The sequence below is a fragment of the Mirounga angustirostris genome, unplaced genomic scaffold (assembly GCF_029215605.1).
Source record: "Mirounga angustirostris isolate CCGP_5_RB_7025 unplaced genomic scaffold, mMirAng1.0.hap1 SCAF_6, whole genome shotgun sequence".
Lineage (NCBI taxonomy): Eukaryota > Metazoa > Chordata > Mammalia > Carnivora > Phocidae > Mirounga > Mirounga angustirostris.
The window spans coordinates 14,175,853-14,193,576 of NW_026991714.1; the positions used below are offsets into that span (position 1 = coordinate 14,175,853).

General features: G+C 35.6%; 1 protein-coding gene across 5 annotated transcripts in view; it reads right to left on the minus strand.

Moving 5' to 3' along the window:
* The window catches only part of SPATA17 (spermatogenesis associated 17), a 202,460-nt gene that overhangs the window by 176,294 nt on the left and 8,442 nt on the right, over positions 1-17,724 (minus strand). For 4 of the 5 annotated variants that reach the window (XM_064593867.1, XM_064593866.1, XM_064593868.1 and 1 more), the window contains exons 2-4: positions 15,053-15,142; positions 13,826-13,907; positions 2,365-2,415 (exon numbers count right to left, since the gene is read on the minus strand). In XM_064593867.1, the coding sequence (XP_064449937.1) occupies positions 2,365-2,415; positions 13,826-13,907; positions 15,053-15,142 (223 nt within the window). The remainder of the gene's footprint in view (positions 1-2,364; positions 2,416-13,825; positions 13,908-15,052; positions 15,143-17,724) is intronic. The other variant, XM_064593869.1, reaches the window with a different exon arrangement.

Here is a 17,724-nt window from a genome sequence, read left to right on the forward strand (position 1 = left end):
CTTCTGCAATAGGGAGAGTGCTTTGACCATAAGATCTGTAAGCATGTCAAGAATTAGACACAAAGAGTTTTGTTTGTTTGTTTGTTTTAATAGGAAGATATAAACAAGGCTAGAAAGAACCTGATGTGGGGAAGTGGGATGAAAGGATGGCATAATCGGATAGATCAGAAAACTCTTTACCCGGAAGCCAGCCTATTCTCAGGAGGAGGTATTATATGCTGGCTAAAATTCAGGGACCCAGGGGGAGAGAACTTTAACCACAGTTTGGTTAATAAACATGTTTTTCCAATTGATTGATGGAGACAAGCAGTTGTGCTAATCATATGTGAGGTAAAGAATGGAAATTTAGGAAGGGGGGCGCTGTGCCTGGCCTTGTCATAGATAAACAAGGGACATATCTGTGCCTCTCATCTAAGTCATGTGGTGAAGAGCAATTTTTTTTGCAGCAAGCTGTTTCCAGAGGGTGGGGAGATTTTTTTAAACTTTGTTGTTTTTCATGATCACAGGACTCAGGTAAAGTTTAACATCGTTCACTAACATTAATCAAAGACAAGTTGACTTTGGGCCATGCTAGTAGGAAGTGCAGCTTTTAATATAATGTTGGGAGTAAGTCAAAAACCCTGCCTTTCAAGCGGCTTATACTGATGTGGGTTTCTTCGATATGCCTAATCTAGGTAAAAAGAATCATGATTCAAGCCAGATCAAAACTCAATAGGAAGACTGGGGGCTAAATAGCAAACAACAGAATGCATTTTTCTAACCCTGTCTTCTATGTCTTTATCTTCCCTGGTGATCTATGGAAACATCTAAGCCTTAGGTCATCACGTACTTTGTTTTCACAGTCATCTATTGCTTTTTACTTTGGAGACACACCTGACACAAAGTAAGCAGAAAAGAGAGAAGCTAACAGTGTTGAAGGCTCAGAAGTTAAGTCTTTGGCAGAGTTATACAGAGAATCAAAATCTCCTAAATTCCCAGATTTAAGCATTCCCAGTGAAAGAAGAAAACCAAACTGTTTTCCTATTCTATTATATTATTAACAAAGGTAAATAGCCCACTGCAGTTACAGTATGTGCCTTTGGCTCAGGAAAAAGAAGAAGATCTACTTCTTCCTCTTCCTTTTCTCTCTAAACCATAGGGGAACAGAAAGGTGGACACCTGGGTGGCTCAGTCGGTGAAATGTCTGCCTTTGGCTCAGGTCATGATCTCGGGGTCCTGGGATCAAGCCCCATGTCGGCTTCCCTGCTCAGTGGGGAGCCTGCTTCTCCCTCTCCTTCTGCCCCTCCACTCTGCTCATGCTCTCTCTCTCAAATAGATAAAATCTTAAGAAAAGAAAGAAGGAAGGAAGGAAGAAAGGAAGGAAAGAAGGAAGGAAGGAAGGAAGGAAGGAAGGAAGGAAGGAAGGAAGGAAGGAAGGAAGGAAGGAAGGAAGGAAGGAAAAGGAAAAGGAAAAGGAAAAGGAAAAGGAAAAGGAAAAGGAAAAGATAGATTGTACGTGGAGACCGTCCCTGGTATAGGCTCTCAGCACACACCCAACCTGCAGAGGAAAGCACCCTTCCCAAAGCAGTATGAATAATCAAAATAATGTTAATTTAGCTGCCATAGTTCCACACAGGACTTTCAGAACATATTTTACTACGCTGCTTCACCCAAAATAAAATCTATTATTAGCAGAAGAACAAATAGATTAATGAAAGAGAATATAATAAGGCAACATAAGTTCTAAGAACATTTAGGAAATTCACCAAAGTATTTTCTCCATTTATAATAGCTCCACAATTAAGTTATTACCATACTATCTGAGACAAGAGAACTAATACTTTTGTTGTGCCCATTCCCAAAATCTGTGCAGAAACCAAGCCAGCCTCATAATCACTAAGCTCAGCATTCCATTAGGAAAATAACACATAAAATTGAACATAGAGATGATAGAAATAAAACTTCTAAGGTGGAAACTGACTTTATTACTGCTAAATCATATGAATAATTTCTAATTGATTTGTATTGGGCCAGCATCTTATATTCCAGAACCATGTTCATCTATTTATCACAATATTCTATAATATGACATATGGAAACTAATACAATGCTTCATTAATATTTACGGTCTTTCTCTAGTTATGGCTCAGAGATATTTAACATTCTAAAACATAAGCACTGATAATTACATGTTTTACATTTTACTCTAATTTTTAATATTGCCAAGATTATTTAGTATAACTAACTTTTTAACTATGTACTCTTTTCTCTCTAACCATTAGCATATCAATCAAATTTGCATTATTCTGGCTTGCTCATTTTATTAAAAGCGATTTCAGAGCACAATTGACTTTTCATTTGTTTAACAAGTGAAGAAATATTTACCCTGACAGCCATTGCATTGTAGAGATTCATCTTCATAGCACAAGATGCGAACTGTGAATCAGGAAAAAAAGAGACGGCATATAGTTCAGTTACACAAAGACAGTGCAGCCTATTTTTACATATAAAAGATAAGAATCTTTATACATAATACATAATAAGAGTTCTGAGCTTAGAAAAATGAAATCAAACTTTGTATTGAAGAGATAGGCTTCCTAATACATAATGCAGGCTTAACCAGAAAAATCTATGGTAGTCAAACTAGGAGCTAATGGAGATATATGATCATAAAATGCTCTCCGCTGAGTTTGATAATCAATGGTGCTCTACTGAGAATAGAATAACAAAGCAGAAATATTCACAAGTGCTGGTGACACGTAGTATTGTATGATTTATTCACTGGGGTTCTTTTAGCCAAAACTCACAGTAACATAAAAGGAATTCATATTTCAAGACGTCTGGTTTAATGAAAAATTCAAAGAAATGCTGTCTTCAGTCGAAATCCTTCAAGGATATGGATGCAGTGATGGAGCAAAATTGTGCCTTCCAACCATCTGTACAAAATGTTATGTACTTAGCTGCCTCCTGAGTAATCCTTGGGAATTTTGCTTCATTTAATATTCATTTTAACACCATAAAATCATAAATACAATGATATCACGTTACAGCAAATCCCCTGATATAGTGAAGACTTCCTAAGGTCTTGGTTTCTTTCTAGTATAGATACATCTGTCTATTAATATACAAATCTCTGTTACACTACATAATCATTTAGCAACATAGCTTATTTCAAGGCAAATATTGCTTTAAATGAAGTCTCTACATCTGTTATATCTTTTAATTAAAAACATAAAATTAACATAACTCATGACAGTACAATAAATAGCAAAAGCAATGAAATATACATTTTTAATACAAAATATTACTTTATCTATTTTTACTCAATCAAAATTCATTTGACTAATATAACTTGAGCTTAGGCATTGGGTGCTGTGTTTCAGGCAAAAATCAGAGATAAGTGCCTTAACCTTTTATATAGGGGTTTTCTTCCCTGCAACAAACAGAAATTCATATAAAAGGGTTTCACTGTAATTAGGATTGTTTGAATTGCCTGGTCTGATCCAAAGCAAACTGTCTATGGAGAGCAGCAGGGCTGGATTATTTATCAACAGTCTGAGCAATTAAGAAACAGTTGGCTGCAATATGTTATTTACAAATGAACACAATGATGTGACTTCATTTTAAATTCTCTTTCTTCGTCATAGCAAGTGAAGTATAATTCTTGGCGTTTGAGGTGAATACTTTAACACCATATTTCTTCAAGTCCGATTGATGTAGATATAACCATTAAATTATTTTATACAGGAGAAACATACTAAAAACTAAGTATCTAAAATGTTTGGGTTCAGAAAGAGGCAATGTTTCTTATCTTTAATATGGTGCTGTTCAGTTAGCAGCACTGATGATGTTTGAGCTTTCAAGCCACAGACATGAGTTCAGGTCCTGATGTTGCTTTTACCAGCTGTGTGGCTTTGAACAAGTTACTTATATCCGGCCAGTCTTGACTTCCATGCTCACAAAATGCAACAGTACATATTTCATAGAGTTGGGGTGAAGATTAAAATGAGACAAAATTTTTAAGGTGCTTGGGACATAGTTGATGATTATAAAAGGGATTATCACTGCTGCTCTTACACATTTTGTAGCTAAAAGTATGTAATTTAACAATAAGTAAAATTCCGAAATGTAAGAGGTTAAATTTTATTCTGGACTCAGAGAAAAGAGAAATCTAGGTTTTAAGTGTATGGGTTCTGACTTTTATAGCTAAAAGGTGGAAAAGCACTTTGATTCCAGTATATCATTCTCATGTGAACCACTCACTGATATTAAATTCATTTGCTTTGGAAAGTAACAAACTATATTTATGTGAAAAATATTACATGATCCCACCTTCAAGAGGTACCTGAAACAGCCAAATTCACAGAGACAGAAGGTGGAATAGCAGTTACCAGGGGCTAGAGGAAGGGGGCAGCTTTTGTTAAATGGGTAGAGTCTCCATTTGAGATGAAGGAGAAATTTTGGAGAAGAGTAGTGGTGATAGTTGCATAAAAATGTAAATGTACCTAACGCCACTGAATAATAGGGTACAGTTAAAAATGGTACAGACGGTAAATTTTATGCTATGTGTATTTTACCACAATTTTCAAAACACTAAAAAAAATCATTTGTGAATGTGAATTGTTCATTTTCATAAGCTTACCTATGAAGACACATTTAGACACTTTAAAATTTTGTAAGATTTCTTTCATCTAAGACTATTTATTTCCATTCTGAGCAATGATACTACTTGTTTTATTAATATTTGTTCTTTTGGTATATGAGTAGTTAAAATATAAATCATACAAAAGCCTTTGTTCTTAATATTGTCTAGAATTCTGTCCTCAAAATTTGTTTTTTAATTCCATGGAGTTGGATAAGCAAAGAATATCCTAGCTACTAAATATTAATAGTATTTCCAACAATGACGAGCTACTGTAATTTCTCAACAGACAAAATTCTTAAAATTTTCTTACTATTTATTAATTTCCCATTTTATCATAAGATACTAAGTCTACTAAGACTAAAAATCTGGAGTGAAAGTCAAGCATGTTTGTTGAATAAACAAAGAAAGGGAAAGAGAGGGGAAAGGGGGACAGAAAGAGAGAAAGAAGGATAAACAGAACTGATATGTTGCATTTACAACAAATAGAGCAGGAAGAATTTCTGGGATGAACACTAAGTCAACCATTTGCTAGCTATATGGCCTTTGTCACACCATCCACCTCAATTTTTACAAGGCTTCTGAAATTTTTTTTGGAGGATATAGCCCTTTTAAAGACATAATTTTCTGCGTGGTTAGTATCCATGTGAATCTTCTGGACAGGGCTGCTATTCAGTGGGATTGGACCATGATTACCAATGAAAGCATGTTTCATATTTTGAGTTTCTTTCTTTTTTCTTTCTATCAGGTGAATTACAATGGGAGGGTGGTTGGGGATAAATGAGAACCACCCTCTTAGAGGTCAAGAGATAGTCAAAGCTTACCACAATCAGGTCCCAATTTTTCCCCTCAATTATCTCTTACCACTCCATTCCTTTAAAGCTCAAGCTGATCAAATTACTATTTTTATTTCTTTACCTCCATGTCCATATTACTCCCCTTGCCTCCAAATGTCTTACCATTCTTTTCCAGCTGTACAAACCTTATCTCTCCTGTTTTTCTTGCAAGCATTTATAGAAGAAACTATCTTTTCTCTCCTACTCCAAGTACTGTCAGCTGGAGGAAGCTGGCATTCTCCTAGTTCCAAAGCATACTTTCAAACAATTTCATACCAGTAAGAAGTACTCCTTTAAAAAGGACAACAACAACAACAAACCAAAAGAACAAGGAACCTTTTTAATCTCAAACTTTCCACACTTAAGACTATCCCTTTTGGTATTGTCATACTTCAGGTATCTGATTACTTACCCTCCTTCCTCCTTCCTCCTCACTTCTCCCTGACTTGCTCCAAGTATGCTCTAAAGATTCTGACATCAAGCTAATGGTCTAACTCTTCATCACAACTCCTGTCATTATCTTGAGAGTTTTCAAATTCATGTAGACAACACATTTAATTACTAAATCCATAGCCATGTTCCAGACCTTGTGAACTAGAAATGTTCCCCCTCTTAAGTCTTAAACTCTTAATGCAAATTCCTCTCCTTCAACCCCTGGTGGCTTGACTTCTCTTAAAGGTTCTTCTATCTGGTTTAGACAGATTTAATACAGATATTTCTTGTTCCCCATTTTTAAGTTCCTTCTTCACATATTTTTATATACAATGGCTACATGGTATTTTGCTACATGAACATACCATAAATGACCTAATAGTTCCTTTATTGAGTATTTATGTTGAAAACCAAAAAAAGATGAGTTTCAAGAAGGAAACAGTCATTTTCAAAAGCACACCTTAAAAAAAAGTTGTTTTTTTGTTCGTTGTTTTTTTTATCAAATGGTTCATTTTTATTCCGGTATAGTTAACATATAGCGTTCTGTTAGTTTCAGGGGTACAATATAGTGATTCAACAATTCTACACATTATTCAGTGCCTACCACAAGAGTACTCTTTAATCCCCATCACCTATTTCACCCATCCCCCACCCACCTCCCCTCTGGTAACCATCAGTTTGTTCTCTATAGTTAAGTCTGTTTCTTGGTTTCTCTCTCTCTATCTCTCTCTTTTTTTTTCTTTGCTCCTCAAAAGCAGAACACTTAAAGCAATACATATTCATAATAATTTTGAGTAATACATTTATATAAACTCAACCAGATCAGTTGGCTTTTTGTTAAGATTGAGCAGTACAAAGGAAACACTTGTATTAAAGTGATGACAATGGAACCTTTAAAAGCCATGCACATATGGATAACAGATATGATGAGCATGAAGCTTTGTTATTTTCCACATCAGTGCTATCCTCATTTCATAATTTTGAGTATAATCATTAAAATGATTTATTATCAAATAATCCTGAGTATTTTGTGCATATGCTTTGCCTTGTTTGTTGGCAAACGATACCAATCTGTTCATTATCAACAGCTGATTTTTAAAATACCCTTTCTTTTTCCACATACACACAAAATTAAAAGCCATATATATTATTTCTTACAATTATTATTAATATAATCTTTAAAAGCAGGAGAACCAAATCTAAATGCATTTCATAATTATCATGAAAATATATTAATAAAGTTTTAAATTAATACCAGTAGGTCAGAAGCTTAAGTTATCTAGCCTTTAGTATTTATCTAAACTACAAGACCCTGAAGGGAAAAAATGTTTCAGTTTTCTGCTCTGACACTAAAGGGTGATAAATGTTGTCTTCTTAACTTATAACTGATTTGGAGGTCCTTCTGTTGAAGTTTCTCTCTCCCTTTCCCTCTCCCCCTCCCCACCTCACACTCTCTAAGATAAATAAATCTTAAAAACAAAGAACAAACAAACAAGAAAGCTCCCAAAGCAGTAGGACCATTTGAGTATCCAGTAAGAAGAGCAAGTTGCAGTAAAGTTAGAGCAAGAGTTCAGCAGGTATGAAAACGCATATGCACCAAGCACACACACCAGATAGCCATCGATTTCACTAACAGGAAACGATTTTCAACGTTGTGAATCAACAATCCTAGACCCCTAAGATGGACAAATTTGGGTTATGTTGCCAGATACAGCAGCCTGGAAGTCAGCAGGAAGGCCAGAAAAGGAGGTAGAGAATAAAAAGAAGCAAAAACAATAGTCATCAAGGAAGCAAGAGTCCAATCTCAAAAGAAAACTGTTAATGACCTATTATTGTTGAATTAATGAGGGCACCGTAGTGGAGAACCCATGATCCTTCAGGGCTGGATAAGCTAGCTGGTGTCACAATGAAAATTATTTAAAAGCTGGATAGAAATATTTTAGTTAATAGAATTTTGAGGGAGGCTGTCTAAAACTACTGAACCTATCTAAGGAGATCCTAGGATCTGTCTTTTCACAGTTCACTTCCTGTGTGACCTTTGCCACATCTCAGACTGTTGACAATGCCAAATTTGCTAGCGGTTCGTCTGGTTACTGTGATATTGTGTCTCTGCTTTTCTAGTCATTATCTGTGTATAATTCCCTTTCCTCTGCCTAAATCCCACCTAATGTGTTCCTCAAGTCTCAATTCTTGGCCCTGGCTCTACTCTTAAGATATGTTTTTTTTTCCCCATTAGGTAGAAATTCTAGTCATCTTGCAATGATGGTTCTAAAATCTTTGTGTCCAGCTCTGACTCTTAATCTAAATTCCCATTCAGTAGTTCACTTTAATAAGCATTTGGGGAGTGTTAATTATCATATGCCAGACACTGCTGAGAGACTCTGCAAAATCGCCTTACAAGATACCACCACATGGAGGTGTCCTAACATCATCACAAACTCAAAAAGCTCAAAACATCTTTCTGTAAGCTTTACTGAGTGCCCCATCCGAAATGTTTCTTATAAACATGCACGCTTTTGTTATCATTATAACCATTAATCAGGTTTGCGGAGATAAAAATGCAGCTATCTTAGCAGCTTACAAAACAAAAAGTTTCTCACTCACATTATGTGTAGACTAGGATTCCCTACAGCTATCTATGCTCTACATCTCTTCATCTTAACCCCAAGGATGAAGGAGCAGCCCAAGACTAGGGTGCGCTATTCTTATGCCAGAAGGAAACAGGAAGAAAGCTTCTTAAAGGTTCATCTTGAGTGTGGCATATGTCCCATCTGCTCACAACACATGGCTTAGCCCAAAATCAATGAGATGGGAAAGAATCATTCTTTTATGAAGAAGGGGGCACTGAATAATTTTGACACATATTGATACAATCACCAGCCGTGTTGACCATAGCAAAAGTCTTCCAACATATATATCCCTGTGAATCATGTAATCAGTTAGCAAAAATGTCTGCAGGCTTTCTATGTGACATTTGCTGTGATACATTTGAGATACAGTAAATTGAACAGTTACCCATTCAGGAGCTCCCAGTCAAATAAGAGATGTAGATAAACAAATGTATCACAGTGGGACAAATGCCTACATGAACAAAGCTAGGAAGGCACACCTGATATCTGCAGTCTCCCACCATTCTACACTCAGCTTCAGGAGCTCAGGGAAGGTTAATATTTAAGTCTGGAACAGTAAGTAGAGATTTGGACCAATGGGAGGTAGCTCAGATGAAGGAGGGAGGGCATTCAAGGCAAGATAAAGGGCTTTGCAAAAAAACCTGTAGGACATTGCATATTTTGACAATGGCAAACGATTTAATGTGCCCAAAGTATATTTTATACAGGTGTAGCAAGAAGTGAGGTTAGAGAAGAAGCAATAGGGAGACTATGAAAAACCTGACATGTCACGTGAAAGAGTGTGAACTTTAGGCTGTATGCTATGGCAAGGGCTATAGGCATGGGAGTAAAATGATGATGTTTAGACTGAAGTCAAGAGACTTTTATGAGGGGAAATGGAAAGTGTTTGATGGCTGATAGGAGATAAATAGTAGGGAGAAGGAGGTAGTGGAGAGTCTAGGATGACTGGATTTCTGGTTGAATGGTTGTACCATTTATCTGAATAAAAGAATATATAAGGAGGAACAGGTTTGGGGTACCTTAGGGGCATGCAGATAATATTTTAATAAGTAGCATGTGGATTTATATGGATCAGAAACTGAGAACTTTAGGCAAATCACTGAATCTTCCTAAGCCCCCATTTTTCTATCTATAAAATGAAAATAACACCTGTACTTTCTACTTGACAGATTACTAGAAAATATTAAATAATGGATATAGTTTTTAAACAAGAAATTCCTTTAAAAATGTAGGAAATTACTTTTTAAAAGTCACATTCAACTCCTGACCAACCTTCTGCTAGTCCCCAAATTCTTTGAGCCATCCAGATCAACATCCTCCTGTCTCCCATCATACCATGCTCATTCCCAATTTCAAAACCTCATTCATGCTGTTCCTAATGGAAATGTCCTTCCCTCTTCCCAGTCTACCGTTTACTGATCCCCTGGAGGTCAGTTCAAGTCTCATTTCTTTGATCTTTGGAGATAACATTAACTCCCCATTTAAGCACTTACTATCTGTCCATGTGTCTGGTGGGAGAGTCCCTTTTAAATTGACTTTCCTTTTTTATTAATTTACTTAATAGATAATATTTTCATATTGTTTAAAATTCAAAAGCTACAGAAGAGTTTATAATAAAAAAAAGTCTCTTTTTAAAGATTTTATTTATTTGAGGGAGACAGAGCACATAAGTGGGGGGAGGGCGGTGCAGGGGGGAAAGGAGAAACAGGCTCCCTGCTCAGCAGGGAGCCCAACTCAGGGTTCCATCCAGGACCCAGAGATCATGACCTGAGCTGAAGGCAGACGCCCAACTGACTGAGCCACCCAGGCACCCCAAAAAAGTCTCTTTCTTATGCTTCTACCTTAAGGACCCAGTTTTCTTCTCCCTTAGGCAATTAATATCATCAGTTTTTTGTGATCCTTTCCCAGACAAGCAAATTAAATCACTGGCTTTCAAGTCATAGTATGGTGGCTCAGGTGACAACAGAGGCCACAGAGAAAGAGTCCAAGCAGTTGAGTTTCTTCAACTTCCAAAACAGCTGCACCTCTTACACCTGTTTTATACATAGGCTAAAAATTTTGCTAACATTTTAGTGAAGGAGGGGTTCTATCTCTAAGTTTTAAAATCACTAACCTATACCACTCATTTTGTAACTTAATCATGTACTATATGGCATTGTTATTATTGCATATAGCTGTTAGGCCAAAAAAATTACGCAGAATAAATTTGGGAAATGATGATTTAAACACAGTTACTACAGACTATGTGTGTGACAGGATAATTAATGTAGACTTAAACAGTATCTTTAATTCCTGTCCCACCCCCCAACCCAAGAAAGTAGCAGGCCATCCATGTGTTCCTGCTTCAGATGGCTTATGTGTGACTGTCCATCCCTACCATGCTCTGCTTTCCTAAAACCTGAGCTCTGAGAAATTATGGTGGCATGGGAGAGAGATAATAAGAAGGGAGCTATGGGCAGAGAAAGAGAAATAAAGGAGTCAAGATTCCACATGTCTGGGGAAGAGCTGGGCATTAGCTTTTTAAAATAAGGTATTACCACATTTGGCATTCCTATTGCTTCTGGGAGGTGGTTAAAACTCTAGGAATAGACTTGGTGGCACCTGTGGAGGAGACAGGACTCAAAGCACTAGGGATATCGGGATAGTGACTCTAACAAAAATTCCATTCCCTTTATGTGGCCCACCAGCCACAGAGTTCTCCAGGGATGAACGTTGAGAGATCAACGACATGGGCTAGGACAATGAACTTCCTCTGAATGAAGCTGCACAAAGGTGGGGATCTCTGGTGTGTTCACACTACTTAAGCTTTGTGGACCTCTGTATAACCCAAAGGAGGGAAATCTCCAATAATGAACTGAACTTCAACTGCTTACCAGCTCAGTACATAAGGGTTTTGGAATCACATCAAATTGGGTTTGAACTTTTCTCCACGTATCACTAACAGTATGTCCTTGGGGAAGTAACCACTTCTGAGACTAAAATTCTTCATATATAAAACAGTGATAATATTCATAGGACTTATATAAGTCGGTATACACATTAAACACATAAAATGTTTACGATATTTTAGTCATACTAGTCAATCAGTAAATGGCAGCTATTTTAATTTCATTCAGTAATTACTTATTGAGGTCCAATTATGTTATCTGAGATCCTTCTGTTACGTCCTATATACATAATGGCAAAAATAGATAAATAAATAAAACAGACGTGTTCTAAAATAGCTTACAGCTTAACAGGCTTAAAAACTACCCAGAAGCAAGCTAAATGAGGAAAATCTCCCTTTTTTTTCCCCCCAAGATCTCAAAGATAATTAGATCCAAAACTGGAGAATAACTTAGTGATCATGCTGAGTGATATTCTTTTTAATCAAACTCAGTTAAGACACTAAAGTAACAAAACAAATTTCCTAGAATGGATCATTATATGAATTTTTAAAAATATTTTTCAGCAACCTCAACATCATTAGAATAAATATAGATTCCAAAGTTGAATACATTGACAATAGTCACTGAAATGTTTATACTCTTGTATATTTAATTAAAAAGAGGTTCTCAATCATTCATAACCTTCTGACTAGTGGCTTGTGAGTAGAAATTACAGCAATGGAAGTCAAGTCAGTAATGCTCATGGAATGCCATATGCATACATACACTTTATTGTCTTATCTATACATTGATATAGATTCCCCAACTATGAATGAATAATGGGGCCAGAGATCACTCAGCACTCCATAAAAAATACCTTATTTTTTTGATCATCCCCTTTAAGTAATCTGATTCCATTAAAAGTTGGTTTGAAGGAGCTTCTGCTGGCCATATCATTTTTGAGCACCAAACCAATTAGTGATAGTAATTTATTATAACCCATTGAATAAAACAGGAATCCATTAGTTCATACTGATGTAAATAATAAAAAGGACAAAAAATTTAACAAATATAATAATTGATTCTGGCCAAAGCCATCAATGAATGCTAAACCTAGTATAAAAAAGCTTGATGAGAAAGAGGATATATATATATACACACATACACACAGTTTTGAACTATCTCCCCACCCCCATGGGGCACCTAGGTGGTTCAGTCGGTTAAGCATCTGTGTTCTGAGAGCATCACTGTGATTTTAAAACTAGCTATAAGAGAGATCCAACAGTTACAAAAAGTTCATGGCAGAATTATTGTTTGAATACTTAATTTCACAAAATCTAAAATAGTAGGCTCTTCCTCCAAGCAGTTTCTGTACTTTATCAACACGTTTTAAAGTTGTTTTTTTTTTTTTCAAAGATCTTATTCATTTATTTGACAGAGAGAGACAAAGCAAGAAAAGGAACACAAGCAGGGGGAGTGGGAGAGGGAGAAGCAGGCTTCCCGCTGAGCAGGGAGCCCGATGCGGGGCTGGATCCCAGGACCCGGGGATCATGACTTGAGCTGAAGGCAGATGATTAACAATTGAGCCACCCAGGTGCCCCTTACAGTTTTTTCACTAAAGGTGAATACTTATCATTTACTTATCTAATTATTTTTATCTTTTCCTCTCTATATCTTTTAATTTCACTTAGATGCAACTAATCAGGAACAAATGAAAAACAAAATTAAGCTATTGTAGTCAAAAATAGTAACAAACCAAAAAATAAATGAAGTAGGCCACTGATTAGAAACTTTCTCATTTTGTACCAAAAAAATTTTTTTTTCTTAATATCCTAAAACTCTTAGCTGAAGTGTAAGTTGGCACGCTACCATATACTTCTACAAAACTATCAATGGATAGAGATGGTTGTGGTATAGCACATTTCTTAAGGCAAATCTTCAAAATATCCCAACAGACAATATCCCAACAGACAATGGTAAGAGCGAAATTGCCTTATTTTTATATTTTGTTGAATTAATTTTGGCCACTTTAATTCAATTAATGTTTATTGACTATGTTATGAAACAGGGATTAATCTAAATGTTGATGGTCCAAAAATGAACAAGCTACTGTACCTACCCTGAAACAGCTCAACATCTAGAACCTGGAGGAAATCACCGACAAATAAGTGCATATAAATGCATACGCTGTGAAAGTTACTTTAACAAAAAGAAAATGTCTGGTGTAGTCTGGGTACAAAGAAATGAGTCATCAATTCTCCATGGAAAAACAGAAAAGGCTTCTCAGAAGAGGTCTCATTCTAAAATTTAACCCCAATTTTGTTCTTATGTAAATACTTATACCAATAACTTCCAAGCTGCATGTAAATATGACTGAAGTTAAGTTACAGCATACTGTATAATTCAAATGCTAACATACATAAATTTTATAATATTTACCTTTACAATTAGTTGATACTTTTGTCTCCCTGAGTAACTTCTCCACCATTTTTGAATAATAGTTGTTACTCTATGTAAATTCCTGGGTAAAAAATATACTTATTAGTATGCTTCCTTGAACGAGATTATTGCTTAAGTTTTTTCTTAGACTGTATTTTCTACAATTCAAGAACTCACATTCAAAGCCAAATTTTTGTGTACTTTTAAAGGGCAGAGCTATCATTCTGCAATAGAATTAACCATTTCTAGAGGTAGAAAAGGGGGCAGAAATAAATATTCAGTATTCCTTTTGGGCTTATGATTAAACATCTTTAAATTTCAAATATTCTTCAGTACTAACTCTTGGAAATATTTTTGAATGTTAAGACTATAAAACAGGTCAAAGGAACACGCTGAAAAATAAGCCAGGCAATATTGATGTGAGTCACCGTTAAGTACTTAGAAATAATTCTTGAGGTCAAGAAACACTTCCTCTTTCATGCTTATATTTCCCAGTCTATCCAAGCTAATGACATGTTAATCTGCTGAATTAAAAAAATACTCTCTTTGCTGCCATGTTCCTAGTTCGTATAGGGGCCAGAAGAGAAACCTCATCTTCCCACTTGGATCTGCAATTCTGGCTCCCCAAGCTAACAGAAGGAACTATACAGTATAATCCCCAGTTCACCATCTGAATGAGTTATTTTGTGATAGGCATTTTCCTCCTCCACCTTATCCAGGGCAATTCTTTTTAGAATTGCGAGAGACTGAAGGAAAGTTTGAGCACTGAAGAAAAAGAACAATTAAGATAGGGAGATCAGCTTCAGTGTCTTTATGATCAGGATGGCAGCATTCTGGTATCATTTGCCCTTATCTATCAACATGTTGGAGAAGACTGGAATAGCTTTCTTTTTGTTTTATTTTGTTTTGTTTTTCCTTTCTTATCAGTCAGTGAATTCATGCTATAAATAAAGTCCAGTCATTTGTCACATCCTATGGAATTGAAGAAAAGAATCTAATCAAGTGTATTTTTAAAAATTAGAGATATAGTTGATATAATTTAGTTTTTTGACATGTAAGAAAAGACCAAAAGAGTTATTTCTTTAAAAAGGACATCATATAATTTATTAACTTTATTATAGGTAAAATAAAAGATTATTTGCAATCAGCACTTACATGAATAAATTACATTTTCTAAGGAGTATATTTTTATGATATATCTGACGTTTCCATGACAAAATCATATACCTGATATATGCCCGAACTTGACATCCTCGAAACCAGCTCTGGATTTTAACTGCTGCATCATACTCCTTTTTCCTAAATATATCTACAACACTAAAAAGAAATTTTTTAAAGCATTTCATTAGTGGCTAATGTAATTCTAAAGCAAATCAACCTGTTAAACTTAACCTTTAATTTCTTCCAAAATGATAATTATAATTCAAATGTCATTTTAAATAAAATTAAAATACTAAATAAAGCATTTCAGAAATCATGAGCTATATTTTTAAAATTAACCTTTCTCTGAGAGGCCATGTGCTTTCAACAGCTTTACTTTTTTTTATTTTTATAATCACCTATTTTGCAACTAATTAATTTACCAGTGATTCTTACAAGGAAATAAAGCAACATGCATTTTTTCATTATTTTAAAAACATAATTTCTTGAATTTACTATTTGAATGCCACTACACATATCATGCAAGATTAAAATACTTGAATCAGTTAAATGAACTGCCTCTAAGTAAAATGAATCCATCACAGAATGCCTATTCTAGATAGAATTCTCAGAAACTCCATTTAAGTTAAAGCAGGGGCAGGGCCATAGGCTTGTAAAAAGACAAGAAATTCAGTTGTTAGGTTTTACTGACTTACAGCAAAAAAAAGGTTTAGTCAAGACAGATCGCCATTTTAATTTCACCAGTCATTATAATTCTCCCTCCCCATCCCTGTTAGATAAAGTGATATTGCTTAAGGCAACTACTATGCACCACAAAGTAATTTCTTTCCTAGAATGCTGGTTGGCACCTAATTAGCCCTTTATGCTTGCTGAATGAATAAAGAATGGCTAACCATTTATTTCTTAATTTTTTTTTTTAATTCCCTCAAAATAGTGTTTCCTTGGACAGGTTATTTTTTTGTTGTCATCATATGCTAGATTAAATACATAGATTTCATTAAATTTATATATTATAACTAGAACAAAGACAGAAGGGGGAAAACCCTCAAACAATAAAATTCTTAAACAATACTATGAAGTTGGCTAAGAGAAAGAAAATAGGATGAGCAGTTAAGCGGTCAGTGGCAAAAAGCTGGAGAAACAAGCGGAAGGATTTTAGTTCTAGATAAGCAGGGAAGAGAGTTACCTGAAAGCCTGACTCTAAAGGACTCACAAAAGCAAAAAGAAAAACAAAAATTATGCATCAGTCAGTGATCCAGATGTGAAGAGTAGTGGAGAGAATTCACACAAGTCAGTAAGGTTGAGAGGCGCTCTAGACAATTAGGAAAAGAAAAGAAAGTTCGATTATCAGTGTGTGTTTGTACTACGCGTACAAAATTATAGCAGAGACATGTATAAACCACATTCTTGGTTCAAATGAAGTCCTTCACTCCACCGGGCCCTCCCTGACTCCCCAAACCACAGTAGGGCTTGCCATTGTATACCCTCTTAGCTCTTCACGATATTTAACACAGTCATGCATCAGGACTGTTTGGTGATGGTCTTTCCACTAAACTTTAAAATCCCAAAATCAGCAATATTACCCACTTTGTCCCACATGCATTCCCAGCGGCTCCAGAGGTAACTGATACTTCTCCTAACAGTCAGTCTTTGTCTTACCAAAGCTGCTTTCTCTCGGGGAATGGCATGCCTCTTACAGACATATTTAATCCCTGTGAAGACTGCCACTCAGAAGCTTCCCTCACTATACCCACCAACAACATTAAAATATTATCCCCATTTGACAGAGGAAGATATTAAGGGAGACAGAGGTGTAGGGATTTGTCCAAGGTCACATCTTAATAAATGTCAGAGCTGAAATTTGATCCTAGATACTCTGGCTCCAAAAGCTGGATTCCTAACCATCACTGCACCTAAAGGAGAAGAGAGGAAAGAAGGATAAAAACAGGAGATGGGAGGAAAGTAAAAGGGGCGGGGGGGGGAAGGAAAAAAATTAAAAGGAAGACTGCATGTAAGCCATTTTCAAATATAATACTAAAATTCTGTCATAAAAGAGCACCCATCTCCTTAAAACAATAAATTGAGACTAAGATGTGAAAAGACACCAACATCTATAGTAAAAAACCAAAAATTTCAGATATACCAGGTATGGGTGAGAATGTACTGCAATAGGAACTCATAATATTGCTAGTAAGAAATAATTCAGCATTTAAACACATACAGAAAATTTTCATTTATATAAACGAAAAACTCACAAAACTTTAGGATGTTAAATAAGGAAAGAAAAAAGGCGGCCCAATTATAAGAGTCAGTATTTTGCAGCGTCATAGAAGTTAATGGGAAGGCAGCAGGAAGGGAGACCATGGTTGAGCAGTACCAAATGCTCTGAAGAAGTCATGAAGACAAGATCAATGTTTCAAGGAGTTGCAGGGCTAGAGGGAATCTTTTGTTTTTCTTTTAAAATCTTACCCTAGCCAATAAGAAGATATGATCGTGCAAGATATAAAATGTCATTAGAGCAAAAATAGAAAAGATACAGTAACACAATATCCAGATCAGGCAATTCAAAGATGACAGAGTGTGAGGAAGGAAAGAATAATTTTATTCAATAAGGCTGATGTGAAGTAAAATTCACGATAATGAGATAAAACAGCTTTTTATGGGTATTTAACCTAACAATATGATTATAGATCTGTTTCCCTTGTTTTTAATATACTCTATTTAAATTACTGAAAATG